This window comes from Cydia strobilella, chromosome 12, assembly GCF_947568885.1.
Source record: "Cydia strobilella chromosome 12, ilCydStro3.1, whole genome shotgun sequence".
In the NCBI taxonomy this organism is placed as follows: Eukaryota; Metazoa; Arthropoda; class Insecta; order Lepidoptera; family Tortricidae; genus Cydia; species Cydia strobilella.
The window spans coordinates 6,541,746-6,565,162 of NC_086052.1; the positions used below are offsets into that span (position 1 = coordinate 6,541,746).

A 23,417-nucleotide genomic window follows, 5' to 3' on the forward strand; every position below is an offset into this window, starting at 1 on the left:
CTACTTATTTTTCTTACTATGCTACAATTAGTTGCTATTATAGCAGTTGGTAGGTAGTAACGTAGCAAATACTTTTAGTTGTCGACATAGGCGGATGATGCTCTCGCAAAAGAAATTATTGAGTTTCGACTTTGTAATATTTATATTAAACATAAACTACGAGGTTATTTCTATTGAGTCTATTGACACTGGCTGATTAACAATTTTTCCACACCTTCCTAGCAGAAATGTACTATAGGTATATAATACTCAGTCTAACAACTGTGTCAGTGGAAAAGGCTCGCAATTCATGGGACGATAACCCTGCGCGCATACATTTTTTTAAAGTTGACGCTTTTTACTACTGACGGAAATGGGTTGACAGACTTTATTTATTACATACTTATGAACAAACGACCATTCTTCAAAATAAAACAAATAACAACTTAAAAAATGGAGTATGACATACTTATATTTACATATATTTTTAAGTCTTTCAGTAGAATTTATATAACTTTTTCTCTTTTTTCAGCATCTGAAAAAAAAACATACTTAATACAATTTGCAATACTTGGTAATATTTTATAAATTACATTTGACATAATGTTTACAAACGATAAATTAAAGTTTGTTATTAAAAATAATAGAAAAACCCGCCTGGTTACTAGTAATATAAATATTAAGTTGTTTTCTTTTTTTTTTCTACGGAGACGAATTCAACGACACAGTCCAGTGATATGTATTAATTAACACTTGCTAAATAAAATGCGCACTAATATTTTGTACTTTTGAAATTCAGATTTCGGTTACTATACTTCGTTTTGTTTAGCATTAGAAAAAGGGTAAGTAATCTTAACGTGTCTTTTTTTTGAAAAACGATTTTAAAAAAACCAGCCAAGTGCGAGTCGGACTCGCGTTCCAAGGGTTCCGTACTTTACACAATTTAAACAATGTATTTTTTATGTGAAACATGCGTGAAATGTCTTTAAAAAACCCGTAGGGATCGGATCAAAAACTAAGTAATTAAGTCCGACTCACGCTTGACTGCACATTTCTAATAGGTTTTCCTGTCATCTATAGGTAAAGATCTATTTTGTGTATTTTTTTCGAAATTTTAGACCCAGTAGTTTCGGAGATTAAGGGGGGGAATGGTAATTTTTTGCCTATTTTCTTGAATAACTTCTCAACTGTTTATCGTAAAATTATAAAAAATATATATTTAAGATTCTCACAATGAGCTCTTTCATTTGATATGTTACACGATATAGTTTGAAAAACTTTATTTTTTAATTTTCTCATTTACCCCCCAAAAGTGGCCCCCGTGTTCAAAATTAATTTGTTTACGTTACATGTCCGTCTTTGGGTCACAAACGTACATATGTATACCAAATTTCAACTTAATTGGTCCAGTAGTTTCGGAGAAAATAGGCTGTCTTCGGTTACCGCGATAGTTAACCCTTAACCACCTACGCAAGGTCTCTCAGACCTTTGCAAATACAAAATAGTGAATAACTCAACACGTGTTCATTGCACGGACCTCTGTGACCCTGTACCTTTCCCTGCAGCCGTCTCAGTGCCGGCCATGTGATCGATGCCTTCGGACGTGTGTCTTTGTGAATTTGGTGAGCAAAAGACTGTCGTCGGTGGTCTCAGCGACCTTGCCTAGGTGGTTATATACTATATCTCGCTGGTCTCTGAGACCTTGCCTAGGAGGTTACGTTTATTTTTATGGGCTTGTAGTTTTTAATATTTTAACGCATTTTATGTTTTTTCTTTGTAAAATTGTTATGCCTGCACTCCACTAATAGGGGATGGAGGGTAAAAGTTACAAATTTCTTAATTTTTATGATCTTTGTATAGAAATCATATAGGCTTCATACCAAATATTTTATCTCTCTAGGACATCGGGAAGTGCCCTGGGTACACTAGTTCTGTATAAGTATTTAGAACTGCACCCCCCTTTATAACGGGGTGCAGTTTTAGGATAGCAAACGGGGGTGGGGGGAGGGAGGGTTACGGTATAGCATTTTATGTAAACCCTAGGCTCATCAGGACATCGAGAAGTGTCCTAGTTTTACTTGTAATATATTCAGAACTCCACCCCCTTTTTTAGAGGTGGGAGGGTGAAAGTTACAGATTTATTAGTTTTACTGTTCTATGTAGGTATCTAAAACCTGGACTACATGGGAAACTTCAGCTTTCTAGGACAGATATAATAAAGTATTGAATAAAATGTGTAAGTATTGTATTTATTGGCTCTGCATTGGCTGCCGCGAAAAATGGCTATTTGAATAGCTTGCAATTTTATAATAATAATACGTTTTTATATACCTAAAAATTATAGCTGATTAGCTAGACTGATTATTGTTCTTTTAGATTTATTAATAAAAAAATATATCATGCAAATAATATTTTGTGATCCCTTGTCCCAAAGGATTTACAATGATTTTTTTGTTAAAAGTAGGAAAAATGTTATATGTTAAGTTCAAGCTATATGTTATTGATTAATTTTGTATCGGTATTTGTTAATAAATGCCTTCTACCAATAGATAGGTAAATATTATTTAATTGTCCCTCTAACATAATTCTTATAAATATTTTAGACCCATTTCAAATAGTGGTCTACCAGACCTTTCGTAGGTGGTTATGCTATAGAAATCGGACTGAGGAAATAATACGCCGAATAGAATAGCTAATTAACAGTTTTAATGTAAGATAGAAGTTAACAACAATGATAACTACAATTTTTAATTTCGCATTGACAGTAGCGACACCAAGTGGCAATATAAGTAAACTAATTGTTCGTTCGGAAACTGTGATCATGTTTACACATCTTCAACATCCTCCCTTAAACATAATCCCATCTTGGAAGAACAATATGCCAATTTGAAAGAAAGAAAGAAAGAAAAAGCATTTATTAGCACAACATAACAAGACTAAAACTAGAAATAATTAAACAGAATGAGGTTGCGCTAAATGGTCCTTACTCAGCTTGGTGTCACGGTGTGAGCCAACATGGCACACTCTGCGACGCTGATTTTCAGTAAGGCCCAGTAGATGGACTAGTAAACACAATGTAAAAAATAAAGAAGGGAAAGCTTAAATACAAATAACAATCAAATTACTTAATTAAAATTAGCCTATACCTAAGTCTTATGAATGTTTGTGTGTATGTATGTATGTAAGTGTCTATGCGATTTGTGTGTGAGTGACTGAGTGTGCACGGTTGCCTAAGTGTTGCATTTTTGCTTAGCCAGTATGAATTTACGGAGGTGAATTTTAAAGGTGGACACGGTTTTCGAATTACGTACTGGTGGTGGCAAATCATTCCAACACTTGGTGGCAGCGAAACGAAAGCTGCCACGGAAGGCAACCGTGCGGTGTGGAGGAAAAGTGAGTCGTGATGCGTGTCTTATGGCGCGCTGCGAGAAGTTAAGCTTGTCATGTAGGTACGAGGGTTCTTTATTTTTTATGACTCCAAACAACAATGTGGAAAAGTGTAGATGTCTACGTGAATTCATATTTAGGAGATCGTGCTGGTTTAAAAACGGCGAAACATGTGCTCGTCGTGGGACAGGGAAACAAAACCGTGCACATGCGTTTTGTACTCGCTGCAGTACCTTTTTTGTCTTAGCTAGTAAACACTCGCCAAACACTACATCAGCATAATTTAATTTCGACAGAATAAGGGTATCACATAATTTGATGCGCATATCAACAGACAAACACTCGCGAATCCCGTACAGCACTTTAAGCCGATAGAAGCAGTTACGCATAGTTTCAGAAATATGTTTTTCGAACCTTAGACATTCATCCATCACAAGACCCAGGTTTCGAGTCTCAACGACTCTTTCTAGAGGAGCGCCTTTTATAGAAACTACAGGATCAAGTGCTGCAACTTTATCAATTTGCTTCCGTGTGCCTAGCAACATGAATTTTGATTTTGATGGGTTCAAGTGTAGAATATTTTGGCCACACCACCTGTTTATGTTATTTAAATCGTCATTTAGGTTTTGTACAGCCGCACTGGTATCATTTACTTTAAACGACGCATACAACTGTATATCATCCGCATATATATGATAGTTGCAGTGTTTTATGTGATTGATGACATCTGCACTATATAAGCTAAACAGGATGGGTCCCAAAATCGAGCCTTGAGGAACACCTCTGGTGACCGGCAGGGTTCTAGAAACCATCTCTGTGCCATCATCATTACAAATTTTAACATACTGTTTACGACCGCTGAGATAACTGTGAAACCACTTCAATGATAAATTGTCAAACCCGTAGAAAGCCATTTTAGATAGGAGGAGAGAGGTATCAATTGTGTCAAATGCGCGTGAGAAATCAAGCAGGACCAGTAATGTAGTCTCGCCAGCATCTTGTGCAGCCAAAATATCATCTACAACATCTAGGAGAGCGGTTGCAGTGCTTCGAGACTTCCTAAAGCCTGATTGTTTTTTCGGCAAGATGTTGTTTGCCTCAAGGTAGTCCGTCATTTGCATGCAAACTACCTTTTCCATTATTTTTGATATGACAGGAAGTATGCTAATGGGACGAAGATCTTTGTAGTCATTGGGATTCTGGTTTTTAGGAATTGGTTTTACGACTGCCACTTTCCACTGCTCAGGGAATGTACCAGTCTCTAATGAGTTATTGACAATGGTTGTGATTGCTGCTAAGGATTCAGGTAAAGTAAGCGAAATCATACTAATATTGAGACCATCGTGACCTTGTGCGTTTGTTGTAATTGATTTAATTAAATTTAATACTAATGTTTCACTTACGGGCTTCAGTCTGAAAATATGCGAGTCAAATCTGTGAAACTCATAGAATGTCAAAAGGGATATACTAACATCATTATTACACGGAAGGTTCAAAAAGTTTTCGTTAATTTTTTCAGGGTTACTGAGATGGGATGGCAACTGGGAGTCATTTTTTTTAAAGTTTGCAACATTATTTTTTATGTTTTTCCATAATTTACGGGGGTTTTTCATAAAATTTATATTTCGATTAAAATAGGCCGTTTTTTCGCGATGCATTGCAACGCTAACTATTCGTTTTAATTCTTTATAATATTTTATATGCGCATCTAGTTTCGTCACTTTGCTTCTAGAGTGCGCGTCATCACGTAGTTTCATCATCTCCTTAATAGTAAAGGTGATCCACGGATAGGATTGATCTTTAACATAGGTTCGTCTGATAGGAGCATGGACATCAAAAAGCAAAAGTAGGTGCGTATTGAGGGCCTCCACCATTTCGGACACATTACCCTTCATGCAACTTTCCAATGCATTTTGCATGCAATTTCGTGTGCGACGTTGCTTTAGTAAGAGCGTCTGCAATCATCTTGTCTGTCTGTACATAGCGCACCTCAATGGCTCCTTCAAGTACCTTATCTCGGACAAAATGGTGCCTCACATCGATGTGCTTCGTCCTGGAATGATATCCGTCAGAACCTGAAAGTTTTATAGAGCTCTGATTATCGCTATAAATTACTAAGGCTTCATTCTTCAGTTGTGGCCACAAATTTTCTTGAAATTGTTTAAGCCACAAAGCCTCTTGTACGCACGACGATAGAGACATATATTCCGCTTCTGTTGTAGAAAGCGCGACGGTAGGCTGACGTCTAGAGTTCCAGCTGATTGTTCCTCCCTGGAACTGAAATGTATAGCCGGTACAGGAACGCCTGTCATCTCCTGAACTTGCCCAGTCTGCATCGCAGTATCCATGAGCCATGGTTTCCTGACAGTCTTGCTTATAGCTCAGCCTGTAATCAAGAGTGCCTTTTAAATAGCGCATAACACGCTTCAGCGCAACCCAGTGCTGCATCTCTGGTTTTTTGTTATATTTGCTCAACATATTTATGACAAAACTTATGTCCGGTCTAGTAACTTGTGAGATGTAAAACAAACAACCAATTATTTCCTGATAAGGAACATTATCTAAAATCTCGGCATTTTCAGTAGTTCCAATTAGCTTATTATTCAAATCCATTGGTGTTTGTACACTTTTGCAATCAGACGTGCCAAATTTGTTTAATACTTCTTGTATATATTTTCTTTGGTCCAAATACAAGATACCTTTGGTCCTATCTCTCTCCACATGTATGCCAAGACAATAATTAATGTCTCCTAAATCTTTAATTTTAAATTTTTTATGTAACTCTTCCTTAAAGTAGTGTTTTGTCTCCTGATTATTGGTGAAAAACACAAGGTCATCAACATAAATGGCCAGAAAAAACATGTTGCTACTATCTACTATTTTATAATAGATACAAGGATCTAACTTTGAACGTGAGAGTCCCATTTCTCTCAATGTCATATCAATCTTCTTGTTCCACTGCCGGCTGGCCTGTTTCAAACCGTACAGTGATTTATTTAACCGGCATACTTGCTCACCGTTGTTGCCATACATAGGCGGTTGCTTCATGTAGATCTCCTCCTCAATGTCACCTTGAAGAAAAGCTGACAAGGCATCCATCTGACATATATCTAGGTCATATTTAACCGCTAAGGCAAATAAATATCTTAAAGAAGCGTACCTGACAACTGGTGAGTATACTTCAGTGTAGTCTATGCCTGGTTTTTGAGAACATCCTTTGACAACGAGCCGTGCCTTGTACTTCACTATTGCTCCATTTTCATTTGTCTTGGTTTTGAAGACCCACTTACATGGTATTGGACGCTTGCCCGGTGGTAGAGTAGTAATTTCCCATGTATTATTCTCCATTAAGGACCGATACTCCTCTTCCATAGCATCTTTCCAGTGTTGAGCGTTAGAACTCGACAAAGCTTCTTCTACAGTCAGCGGATCTGAAATCTGAACACACATGAAATTATTACCTGGAGCAAAATGTTTCTGATGGGATCTCAAAGTGATTTGTCTTTCAAGACTTTCATTGCTGTCACTACCACTGGGGTAATATGTCTCATCATTAGTATTCATTACACAGCTGTCAAAGGATGTTTCAGAATCTGATGATGTAGTTTCATTCTGTATTGTCTCTGTACTATCATCAGTATTTGTTATATCTTCACTCTCCTGTGTCTGTTCATCGGAACTAAGAGAGACTGTGGTCAACTGTCGCCCTGAAATGGGTTTCTGTGTCATATTTTCAGTGCTTTTACCATCCTCAATAAATATAACATCCCTGCTAATCACCATATTTCCATTAATAGGATTTAACAACCTGTAGCCCTTTGTATTATCACAATAGCCTACAAAAATTAATTCTTGTGATTTACGGTCCCATTTTAGGCGTTTTTCTTTTGGAATGTGTACCATAGCCTTAGTTCCAAATATCTTAAGGTGTGAAATGTTAGGTTTCTTACCTGTCCATTTCTCGTATGGTGTTACCTCATCCAAAACTCGTGACGGTGATCTGTTGATGATATAAGCAGCACAGGCAACTGCTTCAGCCCATAGATTTTTCTTCAGCTTTGCATCAAAAAGCATGCACCTTGCACGCTCTACCAGACTTCTCATCATCCTCTCTGCCAATCCGTTCTGCTCGTGCGTGTACGGAGCACTGGTCTGGTGTCTGATGCCGGAAGCTGCTAGAAATCCAGAAAAATCTTTGTTACAGTATTCTGTCCCTCTGTCGCTCCTAAATACTTTTATCTTTCTTTCTAACTCATTTTCCACCTCTTCTTTAAATGTCTTGAAAACCGTTGTAATATCCATTTTGTTCTTTAGAAAATATACATATACTTTGCGGGAATAGTCATCTATGAAAGTTATGAAGTATCTGGCACCACCGGCTGATGGTACCTCCATCGGACCACATAGATCTGAATGCACTATTTCTAGCAATGCAGTAGCTCTAGAACCGGAATGCGGAAATGGTAATCGTGTTTGTTTTGCTTCACAACAGGGTTTGCATACAGTATCAATCTGCTTATTAGTAATATTTATGCCTTCAGCACACTCTTGTAACTTCTTCACATCAGCCATATTCAGATGAGCCATCCGTTTATGCCAGGTGGCAAGATCTGCCTTACTTGCACAAAAGACAGCACATGCACTGCCAGTTACAGTATTAAGCTTATACAAGTCATTGATTGCTTGTCCAGTTGCTATGAGATTCTTGTTGGCATCAAAAATATAACAGCCTTGTTTTGTGAACTCCACTGTGCAGTCATTCTTTGTTAATTGACTGACCGATAACAAGTTTGCACCCAATTCAGGAATAAATAAAACTTTTCTCACCTGGATAGGACAACCATCTTTACATGTGTCTGTTTGAATATTTACTTTACCCATATTCTCAACCTTGACATAAGCTTTATTTGCCACCATTATCTTCTGGACCGGAGGTGGTTGTAAATCGTACATCCATTCTGGACATCTTGTCATATGCATTGTCGCACCTGAGTCTACATACCAAGCATCTTTATCTATTAACGAATTGCATGCTGAAAAAACTGCTGAAAAACTATGTTGAACATTACTAGTTTTCTTCGCTGGACACTGAGTCTTGAAATGTCCATATCGATTGCAGCCGAAGCAACGTGGACCTTTTCCTTTGGGCTTTGTATTTTGGTGAAAAGTACTCTTCCCTTTAGTCAAGAACGCAGACGACTCTGAACTTTTCACTTCTTGTAACAGTTTAGTCTTTATAAAATCTGATGATATCTTGACGCCGGAACTCTCGAGACCCATGATCATTGGTTTGTAATTCTCTGGTAGGCCCGCCAGCATGAGTGTGCCTAGCCACTCATCTCCCACTTCGAAGCCTATATTCCTTAACTTGTATGCAGAGCTCATAATTTTATTCACATAATCTTCTATATTTGAGCAATTATCGAGCGAAGTGTTGATTAAATCACGTAACAATCCCACTTTTCTTGACAACCCGGAGTCCTCAAATGCATTTTGTAGATTTAACCACACATCTCGTGATGTTTTTGCGTTTTCAATATGAACGTAGTTGATTGGTTCCACTAACAAAATAATCTTGGACTTGGCCTTAATGTCTTTCTTGGCATCCACTTCTACTCCCGGATCAACACATTCCCATAAATCTTCGTGCTCCAAATACGATTTGACTGCGAACCTCCACGTCGAGTAGTTTTCGCGACCGGCTAATTTTTCAATTTGCAGGTTAGACGACGACGTAGCCATTGTTCCCGGGTCAAATTATTTCGCGAATTACTTGTTGTACTGACTTTACTACGATTAAAATAATTAACCTCAGTTCTATATTGCGTTTATGCCCATAACCTGAGGAAATAATGCGCCGAATAGAATAGCTAATTAACAGTTTTAATGTAAGATAGAAGTTAACAACAATGATAACTACAATTTTTAATTTCGCATTGACAGTAGCGACACCAAGTGGCAATATAAGTAAACTAATTGTTCGTTCGGAAACTGTGATCATGTTTACACATCTTCAACAACATCTTCAAGTAGGTAGTTAAGGGTTACTTATGAAATAAAACTATGAAAACCGATTATATCGCGTATATTGAATTTATAATACTTACATAATACGCATTTAATTGAATATATACGCGATATAATCCGTTTTCATAGTTTTATTTTCATATTATTTATGAAACCAAAATAATGTCAATGAACATGTATATGCTATACTATTATGATATCATATAGTTAGTTGCTACGTGCTCTTGTTTTTCAAATGTGTTTTTCAATAAAAAGACACGTCAAGATTGTTTACTTTTTTCTTATAAACGAGGTTATAGACATCTTCACTAGGTATTTAACTTTATAAAATGTAAAAATGAAATATTGTTACCAGTAACATTATCGACGTTTTCATCTTGCTTCGGATCATTCCACAACTGTCGTACACTGGTTCCGAAAATGAGGAAGATAGTGTTTCCGAAGACATAAATAAATGAGGCCAGGTAGAACACCTTGCGCCATTCTTCTGCATCAGTCTGAAATTAAACATTGCCCAGTTAGACTTATATTGACCGGGATATAGATCGTGATTACCTTTTGAATTGTTTATGAGCTCCCGATATTACGACGCAGTTACATGCATCTTGTTCACGGGTGACTGAAGATAGCGGGTGGGTGTCAAAGTTGTGTAGACCGCGCTCGGTCTACCCTCATTCTTGCGCCTCTTCTTCATTTCATTCTTACATTTTGCTTGCTTGTGTAGACAGACCGCGGTCTACACACCTTTGACACGCTATCTTCAGTCACCCGTGAACAAGATGCATGTAAGTGCGTCGAAATATCGGGAGCTCATAAATAATTCGAAAGGTAATAATCACGGTCTATATCCCGGTCAATATAAGTCTAGTGAAACTAACCGTGAATCATTCACAACTCTTATTGCCCAGTTACATTCCGAACGCGAGGTCCGAAGAAGCAAATTAAGTAGTAAATCGCGCTAGCCCTTCACGGCTCTGCGACAGTTACCCAACCACAGCGCACAGCCTTTCGCTTTTATTAAGCCTCCAAAATACTCCGAATACATGGTTTTGAAACACATATAAGGTAATATTTCATACAGAATTGCCACACAACCCCATACCAAATGGAATCACCTCCTTCCTCAAGGTTAGATTGACTACTTACTGATTGACAGAGACTAAATTTGATAAGCAACGCGATGCAACGATATCTCTGCAATCACGTCTCCGCCCTGTCTCAAGTGAACTGTTCCCATTTGTAGCGTGCCGTGCGTGCTGGATGTGATATGACATTAATGAACCGATGACGTATTCATTATAGTAAAAACAAATATTTAGTTAAGTAGTCCTTGATGTTTAAGGCGGTTCCCTGAGCCAGAAGGCGAAAAATCTCCTTATATGATCATGTTTTTCTAAGAGGCGTTGATATTCGTAGACGTGGAAAAAATATATGTAGTTCTTGACTATATTATTTTTAATAACATAGCTTCCGATACACGAATTATGACACTTCGCTCGATACAATTAATTCACAAAGTAACCTCTAACTCGGACTTTTAATCAAACTTTACTCGGTTATTTACCATGTGACACTACAAAAAAAGAAGAAAAAACAATCTTAACTTAAATAGTAATTTTTTTAAATAAATAAAAACCGACAAAATTCGATCGAAATTGACACTTGGCGCGCATGCTCTTTCCCGTTCTTTCTTGCGAAATGTGACAGTGACAGCGGCAAACCGATGGAACGGCCTTAAGTTTATTTTTAACGGACTAAAAAAGGAAGAAGTACTTTTTACGACTAGGTTTTTTTTATGTCCTTATAATTATAATATATTCGAAATGTTACGATAAATTATACCCCGTCTTTTATAATAGCTCCTGCTGCTAATGGTGCAATGACGGAAATGATGTTGCCAAGGCCGTTCGAGATGCCAAGCATAGTTCCTGCAAAATTGGGGGCCATGTCCAGATGAACTAGCTGAAATAATAAAGACAATTATTTATTTTTCGCTGTAAATAAACCGACTTTTTCTCGATTTCATTTCCATGTCTGCATATGGTTAGACACATTTTTTGAAACGAAATAGCATAGGTAGTTTGCGTAGCTCGGCAGTTTTTATCTATTTTTTGTTTCTTAGAAAGTAACTGAATGTTACATAAATCGTCAGTGTATAATTAACAGGCACTGAAGTTTCCATAGGGCTTTAAACTATCGTGAGACATACTAACTTAGCTAACTTAGCAGTTTCTCTCACGTATTTTTAGTCACTCGCGCGACATGTTTCGGAGAGCCTAGGTCTCCATTTTCAAGCACTAACAGTGCCTGAGTGAGTAGTGGTCACGACGGGCGGCCGCGACGCGGCGCGCTGCAGTACGTGACGCCCGCCCGTCGTGACGTCGTGAATGGAGACCTAGGCTCTCCGAAACATGTCGCGCGAGTGACTAAAAATACGTGAGTGAAACCGCAAAGTTTCCACAGGGCGTTGATATTTTACGTTGATTTGGCACGAAGAAGAGCCTTACCATGAAGCCAGTGAGCATCGCTGCGTTAAGTCCCACCACGGCGGATAGTGCACTGACCGCTAGGGTTATGTTACCAGCTGGCACATACGCTAATCCAATTAAAGCCAATGCTGGGCCTATAGTACCTGTCAAGAAAAAAAAACAAATAGCATAACTCTAGTTATTAAATTAATAAAAACCGGCCAAGTCGGACTCGCGCACGAAGGGAAGGGTTTCGTACCATTACGCAAAAAACGGCAAAAAATCACGTTTGTTGTATGGGAGCCCCACATAAATATTTATTTTATTCTGTTTTTAGTATTTGTTGTTATAGCGGCAACAGAAATACATCATCTGTGAAAATTTCAATTATCTAGCTATCACGGTTCATGAGATACAGACACCTGCCACCTGCCTGCCTGCCTGCTGCCTGCCTGGTGACAGACAGACGGACAGACAGACACACAAACAGACGGACAGTTGAGTCTTAGTAATAGGGTCCCGTTTTTACCCTTAAAAATTACACTTAAAAATTAAATCGACCTTAACCGATACGTCTGACGGACGAAATTTATATTTTATGAAAGAAAATATATTCCTGAATATAAATAAATAGGGATGCCTAAAGAAATATGCCAACCCTTATTTGTGACCGGATTTTCGCAGGCAACCCTATACCATTATATTCGCAATAAAATTATCATTATTTTGATATACCATTCAAGCGTCAGACAGATGGGGTGCAATTATCGATTTAAACTCACCTGTTTAAACACGGCAACCTCATAATAGTGACCGGAAAAACATAAGCAACCTAATTTATTCATGTCTCAGTTGTATACTTTCCATTGGAACTTATTTCGTTCGTCAGACAAATCGGTGAAATTTGAAGAAAAAAAATTATTTTCAAAAATCTATTAAACCTTGACCATATTTCTTTAGGCAACCCTATTTATTTATGTTCAGGATCATATTTTCTTTTATAAAATATAATTTTCATCCGTCAGACGTATCGGTAAAGGTCGACCATATATAACGTATCTTAGACTATACCGTGTTAAATCGCGATTGATATAACCTCTGTACCAAGAATGACCCGGAGCGGGGATCGAGGCCTCTATTGCGCAACCGATTCCCGACCTCCTTAAAGAAATCTCTTGCCTCTGAACACCAACAGCCAGAAGTCTCAACCGCCAGAGGCACAAACAAACGACCCTCTAACCCCGCATATTTCTCCCCGTTTCCTCAAAGCCGCCATATACCTATAGTTATTTGTCTTCAAAATGACCACACACCAAACTACCACAATCGGTGTTTACATTGGCAATTATTATGGTGAGCTACTTTTTATCTATAAATCTTAATTATTACTATTAAAACTGAATTACCGATGCTATTGCTAATCTTCCTGGCGGCAGTAGTACTGACCCAGCCCTTACCGAGGGCATAATCAGATATGAAGCCAACGGGAAAGCTGAGGATGTACATCACGAGGTAAGGGGTGGCCGACAATACGCCATTCTAAAAACAAAAATATTTATAATATACCTTTTATAAACATTCCTCCATCGTCTATATCAAAACTAAAAATCTAATTTAATGTACCATTAAGGAATAGTCCATTTAACACATTCACTGCGAGCGACCCGCTGGGCAGGTTCTCTGTTTGTAGGCGCAGATTTACGCTACAATGCGGCGAAAAACGCGTTATAAAATTAAAGACATAATTTACCGCAAAATAATCATGTTATTAGATATGATTTGGAATTATTGGAATAGAATAACTCCAATGTATAATTTACTATAATTTTGTGGTATGTCACATAACTACATAATGTACTAAGTACCAGATTAGAGAAATATAATAATTAAGAAAAACCGGCCAAGTGCGAGTCGGACTCGCGTTCCAAGGGTTCCGTACATTACACAATTTAAACAATGTATTTTTTATGTAAAATGTCTTTAAAAGACCCGTAGGGGTCGGATCAAAAACTAAGTAATTAAGTCCGACTCACGCTTAACTGCACATTTCTGCTTTCGAGGGAGTACAACAAAGTGGCTTTTTAATTCAGTGAAGGCCATGAACTGCCACTTCATACTTTTATTACATTTTTTTTCTTTTTTTTTTTAAGTTTCTCTGTATTCTTCTTTGTCCGTCCCTGCTCCCGTTATCTGGGGTCGGGTCTCCTCACATTTTTGCGCCAGGCCCGTCGGTCCTGGATTGTCGGTTTTGGCAATTGGGTTTTCTTGAGGTCTCTCTCTATGTTAGACCACCAGGTCAATGGCGGGCGGCCGATACCTTTCTTACGTTCTGGTAAGTTTAGAGCGATTTTTACCACATGGTCTTCACTGCGTCTCATTACATGGCCATACCATCTAAGGCGGGACTCTATCATTTTGTATGTGATAGGCGCGACCTTAAAACTACCCCGTATGTGCTCGTTGCGCACCCTGTCCATCCTGGTCACCCCTCCCGCCAACCGCAGCATCTTCATTTCGTTTACGTGGGCTTTTTGCTCGTGTGTCTTCTTTACTGTCCAGCATTCCGATCCGTACAGTAATGCCGGGCGAACTGCTGTCTTATAGACTTTGCCCTTCGTTTTTATAGGCATGCGGGGGTCACACAGAACTCCGGTGAGAGTCCGCCATTTTTGCCACGCTACATTTATTCGGTGCGTAACATCGGCATCTATATTGGCAGCCGCCGTAAGCATGGAGCCCAGATATTTGAACTTGTTGACTGTAGGGATGGGTGTTGATCCGATGCAGATTGTTTCAGGGGTTGTGTTCCCGCTGAATGGGCATTTCAGATACTCTGTCTTACTCCTGCTCACTCGGAGTCCATGCTTCTCGAGAGAATGTGTCCAGGTATTTAAAAGTACTTGCAGATGTTGTGCAGTATTAGCCGCCAGTACGATATCGTCGGCGTACAGCATCGTCCAAGGTAATGGTGCCGGAATGTGGTTTGTGAGATAGTCCATCACAAGATTGAACAAGAACGGGCTGAGTGCAGATCCCTGATGAACGCCCACCTTGACCTCGAACGCATTACTTAAGCCTGCTAAGGTTTTGACTTTTGTACTGACGTCGTGGTACATGTCTCGTATTAGGTCTATATAGTATTCTGGCACTTTCTGCGCCCTTAGAGCCTGCCACACCAGTTTACGGGGCACCCTATCAAAAGCCTTCTCGAGGTCAATGAATGCAAGATGCAGGTCTTTTTTGTTTATTCGATGTTTTTCCATCAGGATTCTGACCGCCTGTATAGCATCCATGGTTGATTTGGATGCCGTGAAACCAAACTGATTTGGGGAGATTTCCGTTAGAGACGAGAGACGGCTATTTAAAATTCGCTCCCATATCTTTAGCGTATGTGAAGTCAGTTTAATTCCTCTGTAGTTTTCGCACTCAGCCACATCTCCCTTGTTTTTATAGAATGGTAGCAGATAGCTCTGGCGCCATGATTCTGGAATTCTCTTTGTGGACAGGACGATGTTAAACAGTCTGGTCAGCCAACTGACTGCTACCGGGCCAAGTCGTTTCCATAAATCAGCTGGGACCTCATCTGGGCCTGGAGCTTTTCTGTTTTTCATCTTAGCCACAGCTAGCTTTACTTCATGCGGATCGACTTCAGGTATTGGCCCATAGACAGGTTCAAGAGGTGCGGGATCCTCGTGGGGGAATTCTTCGTTTAGCAGTTGTTCATAGTATTCATACCATCTCTGTCTGATTTGCGTGCTGTCAGTTAACAGAACTTGGTCCCTGCTTTTGATGTACCTGTTAATTTTGATGTCGGTGGTGGCTTTATGCCTGCCCTTAGCAATTTTGAGTACTTCATTTTCTGTTTTAGCCGTTTCTAATCCGTCATAGAAAGCTTGGTTTGCATTTGTTCTCTGCACAGCAATGCAGATCTTTGCTTGTCTCTTTGCTTCTTTATATTTGGCCTTATCTTCTTCTGCCTGCGAACTTTGCCATGTTTTAAATAGAGTTTTCTTGTTAGCTAAAGCCTCCTTTATTTTATCGTTCCACCATTCGGGATCTTTGCCAGAGCATAGAGGTCCTTTAGATACTCCCAAAATCTCTGCTGCTTTTGTTCTGCAGTGCTCTTCAAACTTAGTCCAAATATCTTCAGCGTGCTCATACATTACGTCCAAATCAGCTTTCAAGTAAGTCTTTAAACCAGCCAGTAGCAGTTCACCCTTAGGGCCATCCAGTTCTTTCCACTTTGTTCTTGGTGTTTTATCTACATTTGTTTTTATAGGTCGTATACGGCTACCAAAATCCGGTGTTGAGATGTCAGAGCCTCACCCGGGATGACCTTGCAATCTTTAAACTTTTGCTTAATAGAGACGTCCGAGATGATATAATCTATTTGTGATGTTTTCCCCGCACATTTGTAGGTGGTTAGGTGTTCATATCTCTTTTTGAAGTTTGTTAACACAAAAGGTTCACTAAGGTTAGTGAATGTCTCGCTGCAAAATCCAAGATAGCTTCCCCTTGCTTATTCAATTTACCCGTCCCAAAACCTCCGTGCACGTTGTTAGAAGTGTCATTTGTTGCGCCCACGTGTCCGTTGAGGTCGCCGTCAATTATCTTATATTCATTTGATGGTATGCCTTGCAGTAGTTCATCGAAATCCTCCCAGAACTCTACGTTTTCCATTTCTGTGCAGCCAGTTTGTGGTGCGTATGCTGATATTATGTTGGTTACTTGCTGGTGATCTAATGCCAGCTTTACCGCTATTAGGCGGTCGCTCTTTCGTGTGATATTTACTATTCGTGACTTGAAGTTGTGATCCAGAACCACGGCCACCCCGTTTCTTTTATTGTCCACTCCGTGATATATTACCTGGTAGTTTCTCTGTATTATTCTGTGTAATTCGAAATACATTTTAACCTTTAATATGTTCTCACTACTGAGGTGAAAAATTATGTGTGCAATACGAGAGCAAAGTTATTTTACATCTCGTGTTTTTGCCAACAAAAATAAACACTCGCAAGAAAACCCAACTTTCCTCTCTTGTTGCACAAATAACTATTACATACCGCTTTGACGTTGACTCCAAGAACTTGGCTCATATAAGACGGCATCTCAGTCATTAGCGTATAGAATCCCCAGTTTTGGCAACAGTGCACGATGATCACACTGATGAAGGGCATGGATGTCAGCAACGACGTCCATGGCATGGGAAGGGCCTGAAATAAATGGATAAATAAAAAAACCGGCCAAGTGCGAGTCGGACTCGCATTCCAAGGGTTCCGAACATGACATAATTTAAACAATGTATTTTTTATGTGAAACGTGAGTGAAATGTCTTTAAAAAACCCGTAGGGGTCGGATCAAAAACTAAGTAATTAAGTCCGACTCACGGTTGACTGCACATTTCTAATAGGTTTTCCTGTAATCTATAGGTAAAGATCTATTTTATGTATTTTTTTCACAATTTTAGTCCCAGTAGTTTCGGAGATAAAGGGGGGAGAAAGGTAATTTTTTGCCTATTTTCTTGAATAACTTCTAAACTGTTTATCATTAAATTATAAAAAAAATATATTTGAGAGTTTCACAATAAGCTCTTTTATTTGATATGTAACACGATATAGTTTGAAAAACTTAATTTTTTAATTTTCTAATTTACCCCCCAAAAGTGGCCCCCGTGCTTAAAATTAATTTGTTTACGTTAAATCCGTCTTTGGGTCACAAACTATATGTATACCAAACTTCAACTTAATGGGTCCAGTAGTTTCGGAGAAAATAGGCTGTGACAGACGGACTGACAGACAGACAGACAGACAGACGCACGAGTGATCCTATAAGGGTTCCGTTTTTTCCTTTTGAGGTACGGAACCCTAACAATAAAATTAGCAATAATAAAAAAATGTATCCGTATTTTAGATTGTTTGAAGTGCATTTGTTTGGAACATTGAATTCTAGTTCAATAACTTACTTTTTTGCCTCCAACTTGACCAAGAGAAGTCTGAATATACAGCTTCTCTTCTTCACTTATCAACTTCGAGTTTTGAGGTTCTCCTGCTCCGATGAAGATATACACGAGGGTCCAGATGACTCCACATGTACCAACAAAGTAGAATATAGAAACCCAGCCCCAATAGTTGGCCAGGAAGCCAGCTGACATCAGCATAACTGCCGTACCCAGTTGAGCCCCTGGGAAAGATTTTACAAATTCTGAATGAATCGGCTACATTTCCATTCAAGGAAAATGTCTCACAGCGGAACATCCTTAGAACGTCTCGTTATGCAAGGAAGAGTGGCAGGTGACAGGGCTAGAGGATGATCGCCAATGAGATGGACCGACCACATCAAAGCCAGTGTGTCGGCCACAGTAAATGAATGCTCACGGAAAGCAGCTCTACGGGAGGAATTGCGACCCGTCGTTAAGCGAGTCGCTTAAAAAAATTACATAATGGCCACGATCACTATAGAGTGTAAAGAAGAAGAAGAAGAATGTGTTATGTATAAAATACTCTTCACATAATGACATAACTTGATAAAATGTACATAAGTATTGTTATTTCAGGAAGAACGGTTGTCTTCATTACTCCATCAGCTAACATGCAAATAGCTTCACTGCTCAGACTTTATAACCTCATTCCAAAATTTGAAGTATGAAAGTTTGGCAGTATGGGAGTATCAGTATTTTTTTATTCTGCCCGTTGCAATTTGACATTACGGTGTTTCCTTTTTACAGTAAAGCGATAACATTTTACGAGCCACAACGCGATTTTAATTATTAAATTGATGTAAATTGTATGAGTAACACAATTCTTGTGTATTGTTCTTGACCTTATAATGTAAGTTCACTCTTATACATTGATTACCTATTTATAAAAAAGTATATTCATTACACCTTTTTCTCAAGGGCATACAAAGATTACATTATTACTTCTCTCCGGCATAAATAGGTACATCTTTCATTTCATTAATTTCCATACGTATTATATTATTATTATTATACAAAATCAATTCAAGTGAAAAAATTGGTGATATTACTTTACCTGCATAAATAAATGCTCCCATCCTACTCTTTTCGTCCAAAGGCACCCATTTTCCGATAAGGTTGTGCGTGCTTGGAAAGACGAATCCTTGCGTTAAACCTTGCAGCACACGACAAGCGCATACTGCGTACCAGCCACCCTGAATTTAAGCCAATATTTTTATATCTGCCCTCAATTCCATACGCCTACACTAAATTTTAAATAATAATTACATATATGGATTTACCTTCAGTAAGGGATTTTTATTTTATTATTTATTTATTAATGTTAAAATGGTAAATACAATGCCATATCTGATGAGGTAACTGCTGCCAATCAGAAGACTGCTACCTCTCACATCAAATCTACGAGTATTTTGAAGTTGATACGAACTTACGTAAACTGCAGCAGTTGGCAGAATCAGAGATATGATGGAGTTGGCTCCAATGCTAATGCCGATAAGGAGACTGCCGCCAACTTTGTCAGCTAGGAGGCCGCCAGGAACCTGAAGAATCATGTAGCCCCAGAAGAAAGAAGACAAAATCATGCTCTGCATTTGCATGTTCCAATCGAATGTCTGAAAAAAAAAACAGGTACCTTGACCAGTATTGTGATTGTGACACACTTTTTCTACTTTAGTTGTTCTACTACTAATAATTATGTTATTTCATATAGCATAAATGGAGCAGCCTGTATCGAGTATGCGCCGACCGGTTCTAGTTTTGCTCGGTCGGCCGGTGTGATAAGAGATGCGCTCACTTGTGATTCTTTGCAATCATTATGTCGTTTACGAATTGGATGTGTACCTAAGTATTGTATTGTATATTTAATTATATAAGTACTGCGGAATGGAGTATCGAGACAAACCGTTCTGGCTTAATGATGCTTTTTAGGGTTCCGTACCTCAAAAGGAAAAAACGGAACCCTTATAGGAACACTCGTGCGTCTGTCTGTCTGTCCGTCTGTCTCAGCCTATTTTCTCCGAAACTACTGGACCAATTAAGTTGAAATTTGGTACACATATGTAAGTTTGTGACCCAAAGATGGAAATGTAATGTAAACAAATTAATTTTAAACACGGGGGCCACTTTTGGGGGGTAAATGAGAAAATTCAAAAATAAAGTTTGTCAAACCATATTGTATATCAAATGAGAGAGTTCAATGTGAGAATCTCAAATATATTCTTTATATAATTTTATGATAAATAGTTTAGAAGTTATTCAAGAAAATAGGCAAAAATTGACCATTCCCCCTTTATCTCCGAAACTACTGGGTCAAAAATATTGAAAAAAATACACAAAATAGATCTTTACCTATAGATTACCGGAAAACCTATAAGAAATGTGCAGTAGAGCGTGAGTTGGACTTAATTACTTAGTTTTTGATCCGACCCCTACAGGTTTTTTAAAGACATTTCACATAAAAAATACATTGATTAAATTGTGTAATGTACGGAACCCTTGGAACGCGAGTCCGACTCGCACTTGGCCGGTTTTTATCAAATATCAAGTAAAATTTGTGATTTATCTCTGTTAAATAAATAAAAAAGTGTAAAAAAACTACTCGTTTTATACAATACATTGTGGCTAATCAGATGTCGATATGGGAGAGCCAACATTTATTTACGCGGTTTCTAGGTTGTATATATTCACCTTGCACAATATTCCTACGTGTTGAAAAAAAACCTACTTAATGTTAATTTATTATGTAGGTGTGTATATTTAAACGAAAAAGTTACTTATTTCTGCCTGGCTATATACAAATGTAAATTAATATTAATATACCTATCATATAATAGTATTATTCTTTAGAAAAATAATTTACTTATAGAAAAAACTTAAAAGTCAATTATCAACAAACTGAATTAGTTTTAATCAATATATAGATGTAATTATCATGCCTTGAGATCAAATTCAAAAAATAAATATCAAATCGAATCTAAGATTTGTTTATTTATTTATTAATAGCTTAAGTCTAAATGTCCTACTGTACCTATATTGTATGTCCTAAGATACTGGTATAAGCTGTGGTTACCTATAATTGGACAAACATCTAACCTCAATGTTATGTAAGCTACAGATTGTTTTTTCATGATGTATTGTCTGTTGGTGATCCCAAATAAATAAATAAGAGTTTTATGTAATAATCAAGATAAACAAACAGCCTGTACCTAGCGAAAACTTCGGCAATCTTTGTTCAGAAAGAAACTTTAGCACTTAGTTTTAAGAATGACTTTTGTTTTTACTGCACTGTACTTCAGATTAGGTCACGTGCTAAAGTCGAAGTTACTATGATCTTTTATTTGTACAACATTTTTGTATCTTTTACTACAACCAAACTTTGTATTTATATTACCTACTTACTAATTTCTATTAACAATCGTATTCTTAATGTGTCTATGGCAAGAGTAAGTATACAGGTGATAAATATAAATACAAAGTTGGATTTTACATAGTAGGCCAAGCAATAAGAAGGTATAAAAATATATGAAGGTATAATACATAAATGCTAGGAACACAATTTTTGACATTGATATCTCAAAAACTATACAAGATATCTAAAAAAAATTACCTAATAAAACTTGTAACAAATTAAATCACTTCATTTTCTATAAGTGGCCATGTCGCTCAGACCCATAGTTTCCGAGATATAATCGAAAAACCAAAAAAAATTAACCTTCAAACCCCCCTCTCCCCCTCAGCACCAGGGTTACGGCCGGGGACTTTTGATATGTTCACCTCCTAACTAGTTCAAACAAAGCTACGAAGTCAAAAATTGTGTTCCAAGCATTTCCCTCTATACCTTTTTATGGGCATTTATTTCCTGGCCTATAGTAAAAAAAACAAATATGTTCTAAAAACAAGTTTTATTTATTTCAGAAAATAAGATAAGGTTCTTGACTGAGCGCAAGCGTGAGCAAGATGGCTGTGCGTGCCCGGGATCGCGGATATCTTGTTTTTGAATTTTAATTCAAAAATAAAACTGCGCATTTTAGAAGCAATTTTTAGCTTTTGTGCAAAGTCAGGACGGCCTAGCCTAGCTGACAATCGCTATCGCTTCGCCATCAAATCGCTTTGTGTCTCTCTATCACTCTTCCATATTAGTGTGACAGTGACAGTTGCGTTTCATTCGCTACGGAGCGTTAGCGATTGGCATGTATTGTCTACGGGGCCAGGTTTCGAATCGATAAAGTTAGCCTAGAGAAATGCCTCAAGATTGCTTATAAATTTTTCGGCGACCGTATTGTTATCTAGTTTACCTACCTACCTACTACCTACCTAGTAAAGACCTACGGTTTTTCAAAAACTGCTGACTGAACCTACTGGACCTTAAGGATCTACTATCCTTACTAATCCTGATGATGCAGACGCACTGATACAGTACTCACATTTTCCATAGAAGAGTCCGTCATGGCGACGATAGCCATGCTCATGTTCACCCTCATGCCGAAGGCCAACAGCATCGCGAAGAACAGCATCACACATTGTACGTGTCGGATACCAAATACCGCTTCTGTATTCAATGTCAAGAAGTAAGTAAAAGGCGGCAAAACCATTCACTAATTCAAGTAGATACAGCACTATTTGTGAATGCGAATATACTGGCATGGTCCGCCTAACAACGTCATGATTTTGTTCTTGTTCTTAGATCAAAGCCAGACCTTTAGGATGATTGTCAATACATATATTTAGGTTCGTCCCAACATATAATCTGATTCTGAACCTGTCAAGGGATAACGTATAGAAAGTTATAACTGTGTACGTAATTAGGCAAAAACCTTAAAGATAATCAGTTCATCCGTGTTATTTAAATTTTACTTAGCGTTATGTAATGTCGTTATGCTGTATCGCTTTTCTGTAAAAGTTTGCCTTCTTTTTTCGGTTAATTATTTTCTTTTTGTCTGTTACTCTCCGTGATTTTTTCTCACTTGATGGCCTCATCGGAAAATCAGCGCTAGAAGTCGCCAGCAACATGCTGAGATGAGGCCATTTCGTGACACTTTATTCTCCTTATACTTTTTTTCCCTTATATTATGTTATATGATTGTTTGTGGGTTTACGAATAAAAATATTTCTATTCTATTCTTTCTATTCTAATCAATGTATTCGTATCCTTACGACAAGGGAAACGTTAAAATTCAGTAAAAAGGCATATATACATGTGTATATGATCTACTTCTAAGAGTCCGCACTGTAATAGTTTTTTTAACGCTGCAGTATCATTTTATAATCACAACTATTAACGTGTCAGTCTATAGATAATTATTGAGTTAATGACATGTCATAAAATTTAGTAACATGTTACTAAAATTGTTTTGATTTATTTGAAATACCTAACTGCTTATAATAAACACTTTGAAAATTACGACTTACTTGGTTTTATTACTTCCTGCATTTTTTCACTTTAATTAACTCCTATGACTAGAATTATACTATCAAGTTTCAGAAGGAAATATTTTCTAGCTTTTTCGAAATAACCGCGTAGCGTTGAGCATCTGACTGATTATTGTTTTTATTTTTAACAACGATGTCACAAGGCAGCCAAT

At 37.9% G+C, this 23,417-nt stretch overlaps 1 protein-coding gene across 1 annotated transcript; it reads right to left on the minus strand.

Annotated features, from left to right (window-relative positions):
- Positions 1-422: 422 nt before the first annotated feature.
- Positions 423-23,048, minus strand: LOC134745983 (putative inorganic phosphate cotransporter). The gene is made up of 10 exons (XM_063680144.1): positions 22,260-23,048; positions 19,269-19,448; positions 18,893-19,031; positions 17,824-18,041; positions 16,925-17,074; positions 13,268-13,400; positions 11,901-12,025; positions 11,236-11,355; positions 9,746-9,890; positions 423-514 (listed from the first exon to the last, which is right to left on the minus strand). The coding sequence occupies exons 1-10, from the start codon at positions 22,425-22,427 to the stop codon at positions 486-488; spliced, it is 1,407 nt and encodes a 468-aa protein (XP_063536214.1). The 5' UTR covers positions 22,428-23,048; the 3' UTR covers positions 423-485.
- Positions 23,049-23,417: the final 369 nt, after the last annotated feature.

Excerpts from the sequence above, each read along its gene's own strand:
- LOC134745983 (XM_063680144.1), bottom strand. The coding sequence starts at position 22,427 with ATGGTTTTGCCGCCTTTTACTTACTTCTTGACATTGAATACAGAAGCG. Across the intron at positions 19,449-22,259 it reads CGGACTCTTCTATGGAAAAT|ACATTCGATTGGAACATGCA; the intron begins GTGAGTACTGTA and ends TTTTTTTTTCAG. Across the intron at positions 19,032-19,268 it reads TGCCAACTGCTGCAGTTTAC|GGTGGCTGGTACGCAGTATG; the intron begins GTAAGTTCGTAT and ends GCTTAAATTCAG.